The sequence below is a fragment of the Chlamydotis macqueenii genome, chromosome 2, assembly GCF_036417535.1.
Source record: "Chlamydotis macqueenii isolate bChlMac1 chromosome 2, bChlMac1.mat, whole genome shotgun sequence".
In the NCBI taxonomy this organism is placed as follows: Eukaryota; Metazoa; Chordata; class Aves; order Otidiformes; family Otididae; genus Chlamydotis; species Chlamydotis macqueenii.
The window spans coordinates 4,732,472-4,750,738 of NC_141557.1; the positions used below are offsets into that span (position 1 = coordinate 4,732,472).

The 18,267-nt window shown below is 50.0% G+C and overlaps 1 protein-coding gene across 2 annotated transcripts in view; it reads right to left on the reverse strand.

Annotated features, from left to right (window-relative positions):
• Positions 1-671: 671 nt before the first annotated feature.
• Positions 672-18,267, reverse strand: part of LOC104487253 (mitogen-activated protein kinase kinase kinase 3-like) — an 81,312-nt gene continuing 63,716 nt past the window's right edge. For both annotated transcript variants that reach the window (XM_086742220.1, XM_086742221.1), the window contains 10 exons: positions 17,027-17,160; positions 14,329-14,402; positions 12,296-12,363; positions 10,503-10,595; positions 9,260-9,454; positions 8,276-8,424; positions 7,548-7,679; positions 4,760-4,889; positions 3,986-4,163; positions 672-3,052 (listed from right to left, as the gene is read on the reverse strand). In XM_086742220.1, the coding sequence (XP_086598346.1) occupies positions 2,824-3,052; positions 3,986-4,163; positions 4,760-4,889; positions 7,548-7,679; positions 8,276-8,424; positions 9,260-9,454; positions 10,503-10,595; positions 12,296-12,363; positions 14,329-14,402; positions 17,027-17,160 (1,382 nt within the window). In that variant the 3' untranslated portion in view covers positions 672-2,823. The remainder of the gene's footprint in view (positions 3,053-3,985; positions 4,164-4,759; positions 4,890-7,547; positions 7,680-8,275; positions 8,425-9,259; positions 9,455-10,502; positions 10,596-12,295; positions 12,364-14,328; positions 14,403-17,026; positions 17,161-18,267) is intronic.

The following is an 18,267-nucleotide window of genomic DNA, read 5'->3' on the forward strand; positions in this document are numbered from 1 at the left end:
GGGGAAAAAGAGGGGAAAAAGAGGGGAAAAAGAGGGGAAAAAGAGGGGAAAAAGAGGGGAAAAAGAGGGGAAAAAGAGGGGAAAAAGAGGGGAAGAGGAAAAAATGAAGAAATAGGGGGGAAAAGAGAAAAGGAAGAAGAAAAAGAAGAGGAAAAAGAAGAGGAAAAAGAAGAGGAAAAAGAAGAGGAAAAAGAAACAAAGTAAAGAAGAAAAATTTTCCTTTAAGGGATTTTAACATAAAAATAAAGAAATAAACAAAGAGAAATTAAAATTAAGTAAATTTTTAAAATATAAACCCAGTGCATTTGGAGCGGGATGCCAGGACAAAGGGACACGCGGAGCTGCGGGGTCTGTGAAGCGCAGATATTCATTATTTCCAGTAAAACCCAGAAACCCCCAGCTCCACCTCTGCCCCGTCACCCCCCAGCCCCGCTGCCGCCCGGGCTGGTCACGCCAGGCCCCCCACACCCACCGCCCGTGCACAGCCGCTGCCTGCGGGGAACCCTCCTACTGGGACGGGACCATACTGGTGTGCAGGGCACAGGCGACGTCCCGCTCCAGCCTCCCCTCCAGAATAATTTCTAGACAGATACAGGTTTCGCTACAGGCGAAATAAACCAGAATTTAAAAAAAAAAAAAAAACAAAAAAAACCCAAAAAAAAATCAAAAACCAACTTTACATGGCATAATATTACATTCTCTTTTCCTAGTTTCACTCTGTACATCCGAACACTGCGAGGGTTTTAAAAAACAAAAAGGCAAAGGCACCTGAGGAGCGAGTCACACACGCGTGCACACACACATGCACACGCGTGCACACACACACACACATGCACGCACACACGAGCCACATCCATCCACGGGAGGATTTGGGTGGTTTGGGGGCCCCGGCAGCTGGGAACCCTTGTTTGCTCTCAAGGCTTTGGAAAGAAGGAAAACACCCACCAGGGACAGGCAGCGAAAATCAAACCCGAACACATTCAGTGAAAGAGAGGAGAACAGCTTAGAAATGGTTTGGGTTTTTTTTTTAGCTTTGGTGCAAACACACTTTGTCACCCTCTTCTGACAAAACCCTTCCCAGCCAACACTGATTTTTTTTTTTTCTTGTATTTTTTTCCATCCATCCCCTATTACTGAATAGACTGATGGATTTGGTCCTATTCATAGAATAAATCTCTTCATTCCCCCTGGGAGGAAGGGGATGACTTTATCCCCCTCCCCGGGCAGAGCTGCCCAGCGCCGCCGCGGTCGGCTGGCACGAGACCCCCGCAGCCCCCCGGCTTCACCAGAGCCCAGCCTGGGTAATAACCGGCCTCCACAGCTTTGCAGGCAAATGTATAGGGAAATTTTTAGCTATTTCTTTTAACTTGCCCTAACACTACCAGTGTTTTATTTTTTTAAAACTGAAATAACTCTGATTTTTGCTTCTCTTTCTGGAGCTGTGGACAAGGAAATGCTCCCACTCCATCTCTTCCACGCGGGAGAATTCAAGGATGCGCGAAGTCACAGCAACAACAACGTGCTCAACTTCCCCCTTCACGCCAAGCAACGCTTTTAATTTCCAATTTAAAAAAAAAAAAAAAATAAAGCTGTGTTTGACACACTGGTCTGAAGCTTGCAACACCCCTGGTTACTGCTGACCCCCATTTTCTGAGAGAGGTGGAAATAGCTAATGCAGCAGGGAAGGGGGAGGTGGAATGGTGCAATTAATTTGTCCAAAATAACCAAGGTCTGGTTAATTAATTAGCTTCCAGGGACTCTGAGCTTGCCCCCTGCCCAGGTTTCCTGCTTGGCAGTGCTGGTCAGAGGCTGTTGCACAACCACATTTTAAAGCGGCCCTATTTCTCCTACGACTCCAAATGCACCGCAGGAAGAAATCTGCTTCCAGCCGCCCTCGACCGACGCAGCTCCGCTCTCCTGGTCTGAGGCTCCACCATGGTCCTGCAGCTGCTCCCTCGGGCACCACCGCGGAGGTGACGTCCTCCTTCCCTGCACCCGAGGTGGCTCCCATCAGACAGAGGGGAAGGCAGCCAGCCCTCAGCAGGCCAGATCTGCACCGTGGCAGAGGTCCCAGGCATCCGTCCGTGCGTGTACCCCGCAGAGACCTCCTGCGCCCCGAGAAGACCCCTTTTCCAAGACTCACACACACACACACACACACACGCGTGCACACACACGCACACACAAAGGCAAAGTCAACACGGCTGCTGCATCGTTGAGCCCGACTCCGTGCTTCGTGCCGAGTCGAGAGTCACTCCTTGATTGTAACCGCTTAAGGCACAGAACAGTATTCAACGCCGCCTCGCTGGAGACGCCGGCTGGTCCCGCGATCTCCAGGAGGGTTCGGTCCCCTTGTGAACGGGGACACCCGGGTCCCCCCCGACCCTGCGGTCTGAGGATCATCTCCTCCGGCTTGGCTGAAGCCCGTATCTGTTCCCCTACGAAAGGTGGTGACGGCACTTTACTCCTCCGCTGCTCCCAGGGATGCTGCCAGCGTCGCTGTTGTGCTTGGGGGGTGACAAATTCCATTTGCTGCACTTTCCCCAAGAGATAAGTGGGGGCGAGGGGGGACGGCCCCGACATCGCCGGCGTCAAGAAGGTTACTTGGTCCGAGGCCGCACCCGAAATCCCTCGCTCTGAATTCCTGGCTTGGAAATCCAACAACGCGGCGGGTGCCGAGCCGGTGACGAGCAAGAAGGGACCTGCGGGGGCCACCGTCAGGACAGCCCAGGGAGGAGGTCTGAACCGCAGAGCGCAAAAGGCCGCGGGTCTGGCGGCCGCCCCCCCTCCCGCCGGCGTTTCCCCATCCCCGCTGCCAGGGGCTCAGAGCCCGCAGTTGACGAAGGGGTGTCTCAGCAGGTCCTCGGCCGTCGGCCTGCGCTTCTCCTCCACGAAGATCTGCTTGAGGAAGTTGCGGCAGGAGTTCGAGACGCCGTCGGGGAGCTGGGGGTTGGTCGGCTGGGTGGCGATTTTAAAAATAGCCGCCATGGCTTCGAACTCTGCCCACGGCGGCTTCTCCGTTAACATCTCCACCACGGTGCAGGCCACGCTCCTGCAACAACGCCAAGCACGCAGGGGTGAGACAGCGGGTAAGGGACTGGGGTGGCTGTGCGTTTGAAGTCTAATTGGCTCTAGGATCGCGCCTGCCCAGAGGGGCCCGTGCGAAGAGCAAACCCGCGTCAGAGATGGGCGCGCGTCTCCAGCGCGCACGGCCCCCCTGAAGCTCACTGCTTCCCCAGGAAGCTGAGCCAGAATGAAACGTGTTGACCTACATCCGACTTCATCTCCAACGTGCATCTGAGAAGGAGCATGTCAGATGAGCAGCAATGAGTCTGAGAGGTTTCCCTGTGCTTGCTGAGGAGCCTTCGCCTCAGCAGGGACCCTCTCTGCCACCTCCATTCATGGCTGCTCCTAAAGAACTGAACCACAATTCCCTCCCATCAGAACAGGCGGTGCAGGGTGCATGACTGCTTGCCAAGGACTGCCTAGGTTTCCCTCCCCTTCAGGCTCCACCTGACATCCTCCACAGAACAAAACATTCACAAGCAGCCAATGATTCTCGTTGTCTTCATGCCTGACCCACATGCAAACACCCAGCAGCAGTTTTTGAGGCTGCACAAGATTCCCCTGAGCCTCCGAGCTGGGTTTAGCTGACCTAAAATCAGGGCCACCAAAACTCAACTCTTTTAGCAAACTTTGTTATCAACCTGCTTTCCAGAATTAAACAGCAACTACGGAGTCGAGCTGTGCATGGTCCTCAGACTTCCAAAAGCAAGTTGTGATTTTGGGTGCTCCTGTTTTGGGACTTTCAGCTACACTGTGCTCCCTCTGGATATCTGCACAATTGATCCTAACATTTGGCTCCCATTTCCATCCTTTGCACCGCTCCATCTTCCAACTACTAGCTGCACCTGTTGCTCCCATTCCAGCTTCCCAAAGGGATCATTTGCTTAAGCACCAGTGGAGTTTCTACCGTGTTCCTTACCACACATCAGCTTTCCTTCCGTAGCCTTCTCCACTGATAACCTCTGGGCTCATCCAGTATGGTGTTCCCGTGACAGATTTAATCCCAGTCCCAGACATGCAGATGGTCTGGATGCGTTTGCTGGCCCCAAAATCTCCAAGTTTCACATTTCCAGCAGAATCTCTCAAAATATTGGCACCTAGGGGTGAAAAGCAAAACCAAAAATCCCAAGAGATGAAGCAGCAACCTAAGCTGAAGCGGCTACAGCGACGAGAGCAGGAAGGGCAAAGGCAAAGAGCTGGACAAGGGGGAGCCTTGGTGGGGCCGGACTCAGCACTACGCAAACCCCCCCCTCTCCTCAGGCAGCTGCTCTCTAAGAGCGCTGACTCCCACTGGCTCTCCTGGACAGTCTCATGTAGCAGATTCCCCCAAAGTCAGCAGTGAACGGGAGATGACAGATCATCCTCCCCTCAGATCCCTCTGATGGCCAGGGCCTCTAAATTCTTGGGTAAGTTACACCAGGTCTGTAGATGTGTAAGGGCAGCTAACGATAATCCCTCTCAAGAGTACTTAACCCAGGCTTCCCAAGGAGGAAGACAGCACAAGACTTTGGTTTCAGCTGCTTGTTCAAGATCCTCATGATTCAAGTTGGTGAAGGCCAGGGGCAAAAATTCTTTAAATACCAGATCCCAGCACTATCTTTCACACAAGAGTTTGTACTGGGGTGGGAGGAGGCTGGGCTGAACAAATCCAAGCAAGCAACGTGCCTCTCTTATGTGGGTATTATCTACTCACCTTTAATGTCCCTGTGGACAATCATATTGCTGTGTAAGTAGAAAACTCCCTGCAGGATCTGCCTGGTGTACTTCCGTGTGACGTTCTCGGTCAGAGCACCGTAAGCTTTTAGCTGGTCCTTTATGGAGCCCTGTTGCAAAGAAACAACATACATCAACTCTAAGGACCAGCAGAACCAGGTGCATCACGTGGCAGTCACTTTTTAAGCTTTCCTGACTGCTCTACCTTCCAGCTCGAAAAAAAAAAAACCAAACATTTGCTGTAGAAACAGCAAGATAAAAAGACACTAAGTGCTGAATGGAGCAAGGACTTGTCCCGAGTGTCCCAGATCCCAGTGGAGAAAGAGGTATGGTCTCTGATGGGTTATCAGTGCTCCCTTCTGCCACCACCGCAGATCTTTTTCCCCCTCTAGTGGCTGGACATCACCAATAGCACAGGGAGAAGGACCAAACTGATGCGGAGTTACAACTCAAGTGAGAGGATCAATTCGATGAGTTCTTCAGGGCCAAGCTGATGACTTGGTCTTTTATGAAGCCTGCCCCCACAACTTCTCACAGCAAGGACTACCCACTGCCATGAGGCAGACAGACTCATGAGGGACATGATCAGCCCCCATGGGACTATTTCAACAAGAAGACCCATGGGGTAGACAATTTGCGAGTACCCAACCTTGAATTTCTGACGCAGGCATGCATACTGGTTTGATTTTATTGAACACCCAGGGAAGGAAGCAGGGGTGCAGACATCTATCACCTACAAGAGGCTGACCTCCTTGATTGTAGCCGTATTTTCTGTCCACTTGGAAATGGATGTCCCCTACTGTGCCAGAGCTGGGTTTTAGAAGAGATGATTTGGGATTCGACCAGAGAGGTCACAGCCAGCTCCACCTCCAGCATTCAGGTTAGCTGGAAAGCAGGAGGGGAAACTCATTCTCTTTCTGCGTGTCCTGCGGCACTGGGCTTGATCCAAGACTGCCATAGTCCTTCCGTTCTGGCAACAGTGAGATGCTCCGGTCCAAGTCAGACACTTTTCCACATCCACCCACCTCTGCTGTTGCTCTGCCCAGCTACTGTATTGGCCTTCTTTTGAGGCTGGTGGTGATCCTGTGGATGGGTCTCTCCTTTCCCTTTCACAGAGCTGCTGAAGTAACCTGAGAAGCTCTGAAATTACCCTCTCGTACAACTTGTACACAGGGTATGTTCCCTCACCCACAACCCAAACGAGCTTTCTTATCCTGGCCTACTTCACCCCATCGCAGAGGGACATCAAACATTATAAAGAAGAATGGGAAATACGGTCTTCAAGGCCTTTGGTCAGATAGATCATTCTGTTTTCCAAGCATAAATAAAAAAAAAAATAGTTGAATGGGCAGGGCAGGACAAAAGAAATACAGTCAGTTATTTAATGGAGGCAGTCATAAGAATGCTGGGCTAATGGTGCACCCAAGCTTGGCCTCGTGAAGATTCTGCAAGCTGGCTGTGTTAAATCAGGAGCTTGGCCAGACCCAGCAGTGCGGAGCTGCAGTCCTGCAAGATTCAGAAACTCATTCACTTCCACTGCCATTGGAAACAAAAGCCCTGAGCTGCTTTTGTGAAATAAGCCGTCATTCCAGCACAAAAGTCAATCTGTATTTGGTCAGAGCTCTGGTTTATCATTAAAAAAACAAACATTCAACTTCCAGCCCTGCTGGACACTGCCCCAGCATCAAATGCTGGTTTCCTGGCTGCTAGCAAACATCGGCACGCTGCAGAATAAGCATTGAGGGGACTGCTGGAACTCCTGGGGTTTGCTTGTCTGGGTCCATGTCTCAGGGTAAAGCGAGACGCCTGCCCGCAGGGAGAGGGAGGACAGGGCTTGGAAGGTTCTCAGATGCATGGAAGTCCACCTGATCACTCACGTGCAAGATGCATTAAGAGAGCTTCTAGGAGTTTACTAAAGACCAAGATTATTTGAGACCAGATGACTTAATAGTCCCTTCTGACCTTATAAATCTCTCTATAAACAAGGGTTTATTCTCCCACACTCTGGGGACTGAATCCAGCTGGACAAGCAGGACATAGGAGACCAGATCCTCCATCAATGTAAACAGCCTTGTGCTGGTTTATACCAACCAATGACTTTGTCTGGATGGCTGAGGTAATTCACATGCTCAAAAAGAAAGATGTTCAACTAATTTGTGTACATTCTCCAGCCCCTGCTTAGACTCTCTCAAAGCTTCCTGATCTTGTTTTTGCCTAGGGCTATTTTATCCTACACAAATTGAAGCCACTCCTGCACAAGAGGATAATGCTACCAACGAGAAGCTCTGTCCTGAAGAGAAGACTTACAAGTGAGTAACACTGGTTTTAATACACACGTGCTGAAAGCCATAAATAATTGGTGACAGCTGTGGGTGGACAGCTGTAGTATTAGCTTTTCCTGCAGGGATTTGCAATAAATACTTAAGGATGGGCTCAGGCCACAGTGTTTGGAACCAGATCTGGATCATGTCCCACATTCACCAAGTTCATATTCCAGACTGTGAACACACCCTGCTCCAGGATTCAAACCTAAAACCTGCCTTCAAGACTCTTGATTTCACCCACTGCACGTTGAGGAGCTTCACCATGACAACCTGAGCTTTCCCAAAACATACAGATGCTGAGATCCACCGTTTTGGTTTGGCTCATCAGATACAGAGCAGCTCAGCTGTAGAGTTTAACGCTACATCTACATTTCACTGAACTCCAGGGCAGTCTAAATCTGTTCTCTGCCTCTCAGGACAATCTTTAGCAGGAACCACGCTTACCCCTGGCATATATTCCACAAAGATAGACAGTTTCTTCTCCTCAGGATCCCGCAAGCACCCGTAGTACTGCACTATCCTGTCGTGACGGAGAGTCTTCAACAGCTGAATCTCACATTCTAAGGCATTCACCTCCTGCAACAAAACAGACATGCTTTGTGACAAAAGGGAATGATTACTTTGGGAATATTATCCAAATATTGCTCCATGCTGAGCACTCTTTTCATAGCATCTGTGAAGCTGCCCACGAGGACGTCAGCCACATAAGGCTCAGAGATGAGGAGTGCTGCCCTAAGAAAAAGGTAAGGAGAAAGACAGAGGAGATACAAAAGGGCTTGGCCTTCAGACAGGTTTATTTATTTACTTGTCTCAAGGAGTTTTCCTGGAAATGTGTGAATGAAGACAGCAGCAAAGCTAACGTGGAGCCCAGAGTAGGAAGAAGGTGAAGGGAGCAAGAAGGCTGAAACTAAGGAAGAACAGACAGACCTGTAAGAGATGATACCCAAGATAGTGGCCCAACATGACCAAGGAACTGGGAGGCAGAGAGGTCACCAGAGCACGCTGACTGGTGCCATGAGCCATTGGGGATCACTCTGAAGAGGGAAACAACACATACTGTCTCCACATACCACCTTCCATCAGGGACACGGATTCCTCTGCCACCTCTACCTCAGCCTCCAGCCCACAATCACCCAACGCACTGCAGAACGTTGTCCTGCCCTCATACTCACTTTACTCGTTTCTTGACTGTCAGGGTCGAAAGGCACCTGCTTCACCGAGAGCTCCCGGCCAGTGTCAGCATCGTAGCAGAGATAAACTTCCCCAAAAGCTCCTCTTCCGAGCAACTTCCCTAGCCTCCAGTTCACAGGTGCCTGCAGGGCTACAGGAGAGAGGAGAGGGTTGGGAGAAGAGCACAGCAAGGAGACTTCAGCACCATGTCCATCTGACCCTTCAGAGTGCAGATCAGGCTCACAGTAAGCTCAGCAGGGTTGGCAGTGAGCCACCCTCTCCCAGGGGCACCACGACAAACCAGTTTTAATTGCACGAGTGGTACTGGTGTGTGTGTGGGGCGGATGTCTCCCAGCCTGCATTAGTATAAAGCAGAAACAAGTCCCCAAAAAGTCACATTTCTTTAGAGTCCTTCCTCTAGAAACTGCTTTCTTAGCTAACATTGAACTTCCTTCTGCTACAGGAGTGGTCTGCAAGATAAAGAATGGCAGAGCAGCAAACCGGGCAGGGACCAGTAAAGAGTTTTATCTCACTAGGTTGTTATCCATCACTGAACAAGCCCAGAACGCACCAATTTCTACAGTATAGGCAGTCTTGCAATACCAGAGCAGCCTGCAAAACCCCTGGACCCATTTGCTCCTGCATCCCAAGTCTCCTGGAACCTTCTGCTGTGCGAGCACATTGACAGTCCAACACACAAGCTAATTTTCTGCAACTCAGCAAGTGACAAAAACCAGCTGATCCTGTAAGTGTCCTCAAGTCAAGGCCAAGGTAAGATACAGTGTGTTGTGTTAGATCTTCCTCACTGAGATGTAAGCTAGCGCAGTGTGCCTCGTGCTGCGGATGGAATTCATAGATTCACATAACCATTCACAGATGGTTGGCTTAGCCGATGCCCAGTAACTCAGCAGGTGACGGTAACTCAATTTTGTGTCGAGACCCAGATGTACTGAGACCCCAGAGACCGGGGCCTTTGATTCACTTACAGTTCCTAGCTTTCGTAGGGGAGGTGCTGAAGACCTGCAGACCTTTTTCACAATTGCTCCACCATTTGGGCCTGTACTCGTCGTACTGCAAGGTGCTGAGCTTGCTGTCTCCATTAAAACTCTTAGTTCGGCTAGAAGGGACAAGCTGAAACAGGTTCTCCTGTGGGAAGTAACTCCTGGGGAAAGTTCTCCGGCCTGCAGGAGAAAAAGGGGGGAGTTATGGCAAGAACGCACACACCAGCTTGGATCTACCTATCACCACCTTCTCATGTCGTTGCCCAGATCCAGTGATGCACCTCTTCAAATTAAACAAAACAAGTTTAATGAAACTGAAGCAAAGCCCTGGGAACATTTTAATTCAATTTAAGAGTTGTTAACAGCAAGCATTACGTCTAATGCAGATGTTTCCAGAGGGGTTTGCAACAGTTTAATTACATTAAGGTTTCTGTTGGTTGTTAGTCACAATTAAACCCTGAACAGGCCGGGATTTACACTGCAAATTATTCCTGCCATTCCCCAAGATCACAATAGAAATCAGCACACAAGCAATGCCAGATCTTGTGATGACTGCTTGCGCAAAGGTGGTGTCAGGGAGAGATGAAGTTCCTTCTGGAAGGCTCAATATCCTGTCTGCACGTCCTCAGTATTTTTTCTTTCCAAGGGAATTTGATCCTTATTAAGTTTTGCCTCCCTCTCACCACTTGCAGTCTCACACAGCGAAAGAAGGAGCAGCAACGAGGTGATGGAGTGGTCCCCAAAGCTCAGAGCTCACCAGCTGAACACAGAGATGTGAACAGATATTGCTATCCTGAAATTGCTAGGGGATTTCATACAGCTCTGTGTGAAATCTGCTGTAAAGGTCACAAAACAGCATCCTCAAAAGCAAGCCATTTACTGGAACAGAAAGGTTGATATTACCAGGGATGAGAAATGCCATCCATCCGTGTGGCTACGTTAAACCAACAGATGCAGAGGAGGAGCTGAGCGCTGACTTTCACACATGCTGTAGATGCTCAGCAATTCCCGAGAGCAGACCCGCAACGTCTCACAGAGGATGCTCTTCAGAATAAGCAAGTGAAACCCAAATCATTTGATTCTTCTCCTTTTATTAGAAACCTCTCCTTCCCAAGTCTCTCCAACCCTGGGCACTATCACAAACCTTGTGTAGGAAGGCTGCACTTCCCATCCCTACCAAAATCCTGGACCAAGCACCTCCCTCCCCGACCCTCCATCATTTTCTTACCGTCACTGTAGTCCTTGCGACTCTGGGAGAGGTGGTACTGCCTCGGGAAGGTCCCGCCTTTCCCAAACCTCTCGCAGAACGGTATGTCAAAATCTGAAAGGAGGAAAGAAGAGATGAGTTTCTGAGATTAGCTCAGTACCAAACGCCCAGACCGCTTCTCATGGGAAAGTGCTCTGGGCTTCACGCTGAATTATAGGCAAGAACGAGGTAACAAGCTGTTCATTTAGACCACCAGACATTCCCCAAGGCTCCCCAGATCCATCTACTCCAAAACCTTTGCTCTGATATTGGCTATTTCCAGGGAAATGCAAGAATCCAGCACTTGGCTATCACCAGACAACCCCTCCCCTCTTCCTTCTCAGATGTGACTCCTGACCTCTGAAAGCCAGAGAGCAATTTACACCCTCAGAGCTTCAATTTTTTATAACTATTTTGATTAAATGCTAGAAAGATAGATTTAGAATATACAGAAGGGACTCAGGACCATTAGAATTTAGATTAGACACGAGATTATGAGAGAGATGGATGGACACGGGAGATAAGGACATATTTTTTTAATAAAAAAACTCAGCACAGGAAGCCATTGCTGGTAGCACTGAATAACTTGAGATTAAAATATCTGTCATTTCCCCCCCATCCTTCACCTCCTGTTTTTCCTCCATCCAACTCTAACGACGACGCAGTCCGTTCTGATTGTTTGTTTGTGTTAGCCTGGGGCCAGCAGCCGCTCCTTGGAGACCGCTCCTGGCCTCCGCTGCACTGCAGCATGATTTCCCCATTACAGCAGCGCGCAAGAGGAGCACATAACAGCTGAAATATGGTCAGCAAGAAAAGCAACAGGGACAGGTCAAGAGGTTCTCGGCAAGCCACGTGTGAGCGGCGATGCTGAGCGACGTCTCGAAGCAAAATGCCTCCCCTGCCACGAGGGATGTATTAAAACCTTCGGCGACGTGGACCGACTGCAGCTTCATCTCCACAGTTCAATCTAGAAATCCTGCCTCAGGCCAAAAATGAGTTATCATCCTACAGGCTGACTGCCATTTGCTCATTTTTAATAGTGAAAGTCATTACAATATTACAGAGTTTCCATGACTTAACCAGCTGGATGTTTATGAGTGATTAAGCAGTAACCTATGATCCTTGCAAGTTACCAATACACTTTCTCCAACAGCATTTGCAGTATTACAGATTATTATTAATGCAAGTGGAAAAGGTGTAATTCCCTAGAGAGGACTTGGGTTTTGCTATGTACGAGCTCAGCATCCTGAAAGTGCAACTCAGGGTTACAAACAGAAACAAAATGTGATGCCACAAGGCTGTTTCCATCTTCTCAGCACCTCACAGTTGTCTCCAAATACAAGAGCAACGCCCTCTCAGCACCTTCTTCCAACACAGCGCTCATCTCTGATCCTTCCACAGCTTTATTTGCTTTCATCCACTTACTTCAGGGCCCTTGCTACCCAGTTTGGACCGTTGTTGCTGTAAACTGATTCCCAAGCCAGGCCCAAAGGTTCCTCAGTGCTACCACTACTGCTGCAGAGCAAAGAAGAGCTAACGATGACAGGAGCAGCCCTGTGTGTGTTTGATACTCTGGGTCTTTTGATTTTAGAGAACATGAATGTTTGATCACTGCAGGGTCATTTTTGAAGTGTAACCTAAGCAATGGAGCTGTTTTCCTTGATGGTTTTTAACTACTTTTCATGCAGTGCCACCCCTCTAATAGCCTTTATCCAGTTTCTTTACCACACGCTTTTTATACTTTTAAGCAAATGCAAACTTTCAAGAGTGCTTACCCATGCAATCAAGACTGTCTTTGGGATGGCTCTTCCTTCCAGGAACAGGGGTTTGGGTAAAGGGAGGGCTGCAAAGGGACAAAAAGAAAAGAGAAACATTTTTATTATATCAGAAAGGCTGGAATGAGTTAGGAAGTGATCACACGCAGAAAGCACAGGCTACACAGTGAGACACACTGATCACCAATCATCCCAGTCTACCCAGCTGAGCTCCCATCCTCAGCCTGCACAAGACTGAAGACTATTTTTTTGCTTATTCTTGTGACAAACGAAAGGGATGCTGCAGAAAATGTAGTCACCAGGCTGAAATGAAGTAGCTGAAGACCGTACCGTAACACCTGCGGACAAGATGACCCAGAAAGAAGGCTGCAGACTTCTCTGTCCTCAACATCCAGTGTTCAATCCTGCAGCTCTTCTTTCAGTGAACATCGCTTAGTTGCTGTGGATGTACACACTGAAGCCCTTGATTCACGTGGGTCTCCCTTTCTATGCAACATCATCCCCCACCTCCCCAACACAGGAGGGTCCGTACCACCACTGGGTACGCACACCCTTACAGGAGACCAGGAGGGAGAGAATGAGCTTGGTGCTTTCAAGGCTCAAAGGTCTTTAAATTACATCGAGAGGATGATAAAGCACTGCAGGGGATCTCAGTGATCCTGATTTCACGCCTGTCTCTGTAAGGGCCAACAGGCGATCTGAGCTGGTTGCTTTTCCACTCTCTCTTTTGGACACAGTAGTAGAAATCTGCTTTGTAAAGTGCTCTGAAATCTAGTCAGGTCAAAGCTGATCACGACGAGTTTGCTATGGTGAAGAGAAATTTGTCGTGTTACTTCTCGGTGTCCGACTGGCCACCGTGCCTGGTGGCTAGCTCTGCCCTCTTGAGGCTAATGCCACCTCAAGCAATCGGCTGCAAGGGCTCAGCTACCAGGAACGATCATACTTTTACTCCTCTTTCTGCCTTTGAAGAACATAGCCTTCCTGCTGCCTTTTCCAGCTCCTAGAAGACAGCTGCCTGCTTCTTTGCATGTGAAATCCAGCCATGCTACCCCCTCACAAACCTGCCTAACACACTTCTCTCGGTTCAAAAGAACCAGGCTGTGCTCTTCCTAGCAAAGTCAATGCAAAAGTGAAGCTAAGGCACAGAGACTGGGAGCCCAAGGAATCCAGCTTCGACACAGCCGTAACAATGAGCAAATACATCACAGGAAATTATTAAAAGCCGCAAAAAGGAAATGGACGTTGATGCTGAGACAGATCCAAAGCGCACAGAGCTGGAAACCTGAAGCACGCTACACAATCAACACAATGCAGGTCTGGCGGAACACAGCCTGGATGCTGTATGGCAAAAGCAACGGGGCAAAAAAAAAAAAAAAATCTTTGATGCAGATGGAAGAAAATAGATACTGCTTCCCAAAAGGACATTGTGTCTTATACACAGCCTGCTGTGCGCAGCAAACATACAGTTGCTGTGCACGCGTGAGCTTGGACCAACCAGCCACACCAGCTATTGAACTGCAGGCTGTGTTAGTACAACGTGTCCTAGTTGCTTCCTGCTGAGAAGCTAAACTTAGTTGTTGCTCGTCTGGTGTCCTCAACACCTTGACTGACACGTCTGTGGCTGCTGGCAGTGCATGGGGGCTGCCGAATTTACAAGCAGTCAATGGAGAGCAGACAGCACACCCGAGGAGGAGGAGGCATGGCGAGGCTAGCGGAGTTTTGACCCGGTGACTGCAGAAAGCCAGAGGGCAGAAGAGGGATCTGAGCGAAGCAGAAAACCTGGGCACACAAAGCCAGGCTGTCCGCAGATCCCCAGCTACTTTGTCCAGCTCAGATGACTGCAATTCAAATTACACCATCGCACAGATGTCTCTGCCAGGATCTGGTTTTTAGCATTTAGGATAAAATTGTTTTCCTCAGATGCATCCTCATCCCAACAAGAACCTCAGGGGATGCTGCTGACCCCACTCCTCCCCTGCTACGGAGTGGAGGCTGCATTTCAGCTTGTGAACGTGGTGACATGCACAACTCACCTGTCCACAGATCTGTCCAGAGACTGGCAGCTCCCAGACAGCGACTCATCGGGGCTGATGAAAGCTTCAAGCATCTGACAGTGAAAGAAAAGGGAAAACAATAAAACCACGCACCGTAGCTCTCCAGGCTCCAGCACTAGTAGACCTCTGCATGGTCAATAAGGCTCCAGCCAGCAACTGAAGCTGGCTGATTTACACCAGCTGATGGCAGCCCCAGTAGAGATGGGATCCAGTCTAACAACAGTTTTCTTCCCAGTGGAAAACCATTTATGATGCCCTCTCTGGATTATTGTTCTTTCCAACTGCTATTTGCTAGTAGGGAAACTGAGTCAAGGATGTTCAAACCATGTTGAGAAGTCAATGAGATTCAAAGTGCTCCAAGTATTTGTGGAAAGAAAAAATAATGAGGACACAAATGATGTGCCCAAGGCTGAGTGGCTATTGTGCGCCACAGCCAGATCGCAGCCCTGGCCTCCTGACTTCCCCAGGCTGCCTTGGCACATCAGCCCAGCCTTCCTCTCCGGTGATAAGCTAAGCATCATCAGGGCTTTTGGCTGGGGAACTGGCTTGGCTCTCCCTAGCTCAGTGAGTCAAAAGCTGCATTTGTGTTGCTTCCTGGATGAGACATTGTACTGGCCGGGGTTATTTATAGCTGGTTAGTAACAATAGAGGTTTTGTATTGAGTGGCAAACTCAGGGGTGATGTGCACTTCTAGGCGGAGCAGAGCTTGCTCAGGGCCACGCTGTGCTGCGGATCGTACGACGCACGATTGCGTCCTCCTGCCTGCAGACCCGTTGTGCACGCTCACTAACCCCCTGCTCCACACGCAGCCCCAAGCCCAGCTCCAAATTCCCAGGAAAGCTGAGCAACGAGGGTTAAACACCACGTGGAGTCACCCCTCGCTGGCTCCAGGACCCCATCGCCTCCTTCCAGGTGGAAAGGGGAACAGCCTCCCCTTCCATGCGCTGTTTCTGCGCTAGACCTCCTCAACTGGTTGCCATAACAGCTCGCATTGTTTTGGCACGACAGTCCCAGTTGGAAAGTGAGATTTTGCTCTGTTTCCCAGTTTTTACCCTAAAGCCTCGTCCTTCAAAGTGCACCACTCTGCTACACCCCACTCCCCACCTCTGCCAGCCACGCCAGGTCTCTCCCAGCAGTTAAAACAATGCTGAAACAGATTCATTTCTCAAAAGCATTGAAGTGGGAATCCAAGCAGGCTCCATACTCAGCTTCTGTCCACCTGCCAAGCCAGTCTCAAGGCAAAGATCGCAGTTGTAACACAGGATTGCAAAGGGGCATCCCCCAAAAGGCAGCAAGCACTTGCTTGTAAGTGGTTTTCCACGAGCTGCAGCAGGAGGACATTCTGAGGGCAAAGCCCATATGGGGAAAAGAATGGCTGCTCAATGAGAAGAGGAAAAGAAAAAAATCCCCCAAATCCCCTTTTTCCTGCGTTTAACTCACCAGAGAAGGGCAGCAGGCCACCCACAGCGTGATGCTGGGGAAAAGTGAGGAGAGCATCTGGGAACCTTCATCAGGAGCAGGCTCAGGGCTCAGCTAGCGCTAACGGAGCTCCATTAGAAGCCAGTGGAGCTGCACTGATTTACACCCACGAAGGGGTTCATGTGGACCCTCCCCCTGCACGCACACATCATTTGTCTTAATCCTACCAAACGCGTTTGGAAGGCATGTGAAAACAATAGAAAGCCAACTTTTGGCTGCAAGGAGCACAAGATACATCTGTACTCTGACGCTGCCAAGACTCACCCGGAGTGACTTCTTATTTTATTAATGGCTGTATCATAAACTGTTGAAAGCACAACTTTGCCATGGAAACACTGGCACAGCCTGCACACAAAAGCGGAGCTAGTGGATGCTGTTTGAGGGTAGGAAATGCACATCTCCCTAGGCAAGACCCTTGGGGGTCATCACAGCAGCCCACTGGAGTGAGCTTAGCGCCTTCCAGATGTCCCTTCATGTCCCTCCTCATGCTCAGTTGGCCCAGTTGATGGCACGGGACCTATACTAAGTTCTTCAGAGCTATAGCTTGAGTAGAGGTGCAAATGGAGAGGGAGGTATAAGCTGCTCCCACTCCGGTCCCTCGACACTGCAGTTTCCCCCATCGTGGGTACCAAATTGACTGGAGGAAGAGGTACTGCACATCACTGCGTTGAAGAACTAGCTGCTCTTTTATTACTGAGGGACAGGAATATACAAACTCCTTATTAAGAGAGGAAAAAAAAAATTATATATATGGGGGAGGGACAGAGAGACAAAACCACAGAAAGAGGCTTCAGGCAGAAACAGCACACGGGAAGCAGTGAGAGCTGCTGACATCCCCAGGCTGCTGCAATCGCAGGCAATCCGCTGCTTGGAACACTCCCTCACAGTCCGCGGGATCCGGGAAGGCTGCAGCCATGAAGGCCCGGCAGCTGGTGTGCACGTGTGTGTCAGACCTCTGCTCCTCCAGAGCTACCTGAGGTGCCTGAACATGTTGCCATCACCACTGCAGCTGCTTTTAGGGTTCCTAGAAACAGGGCTCACTGTTTCTTGAGCATGTAAAGCCCAGGGGCACCCATTCCTGGAAAAAGCTGGCCTGAGTCCGGTGCGCAGGAATTTAATGGTGGGAATGGCACTCAGTGCAGCCTCCCTCGTGCCTGACATCGCCCTGGTTTAACCCACGTGCCCCGGCCCCACTTACATTCTGATCCATGGTCTCAGGGATGAATTCGCCCTCGCTGTTGATGCTGGTATAGGATCCCTGGCGAGCAATCTGCTGCTGCTCTTCGGGAACACTCCCTGGGGGTGGAGAGCTCCGGCCAGTGTGCAGAGAGCCTAGGACATGGGAAAGGCACAGGTCAAGGAGAGGACTTGTCACATCCAAGTCCTTTCAGAGATGCTGTTCCAGTGATCACAGACCTCCTGGAGATGCTGCTGGGTTTGAACTTGTGTGGAAGGGAATGGAGGAGCTAGAGATGCGATACCCCTTATGGACATCCTACAAAGCTTTTGCAACAGGGACATTTTATTACCATGGGGCCACACAACATCTAGCAGACTTGGCCTTCAACCCACCCTGGATCCCAAGAGCTGTGCACTGTATCCAGGTGCTCTGTCAACGCCAGAAAGAAAAGGGCTCTAGAGTTTTGTTGTGATACAATCAGTCAATCTCAAAGCAAAACACAAACTTCACTTCAAACCCACCTCCCCTCTTTGACCTCCGGGCATTTCCTCTCTGGATCACGCCACTGCCTTGTTCAGTGATCTGGGAAACAGCTTGACCGCCCGCGTTGGGTGAACTCTGTGCAACAACGCCTTCTTATACAGAAAACAATTTGCACTTTAAATACCCCTCTTCTCTCCCCCTTGTATACACAAATATAAAGAGGAAGGAAAACCAGCCCTCAAATCCAAGAATCATGCTCGGGAGAAAGACCTGTGGAATCAGTTCGTCCTATCTCCTGCCAAGGGAGGGTCGTCTGCCCTGTCTGTAGCGCCGGAGGCAGAGCCTCCACGCTGAGCAGAGCCACCTGGAAACCCCTGGGGCTTTGCAGCGCACCATGCACACCTCGGCACAGGGAGCAAGGCTTCTGCAGGCACCCCACCAGGCCTGTTTAGCAGAGGGTTTCTGTTTTGCACCTGGGAGAGAACTCCACAGCTTCCTTACTTCACCATCTCATTCCTCCCCGTTATTCCCCCAAATCCACCGTAACTGATTCCTTGTGCCTTTTCAGGATTTAGGGAGCGTTGCCCTCACTTGGCCCAGATGCGCAGACTCGGCTCCGCTTGTCTTTCTGCAGTCCCACCCCTCCATCCCTGGGCTATCGTCACTCCATGGCGAGGAATTGCTGACGGAGATCCATGCTGCTCCGTGCTGGAGCTTTAACCGGTCGGTATTGTGCAATGTGAGCCTCCGCACAACACAACGATTGTTTTTAAGCA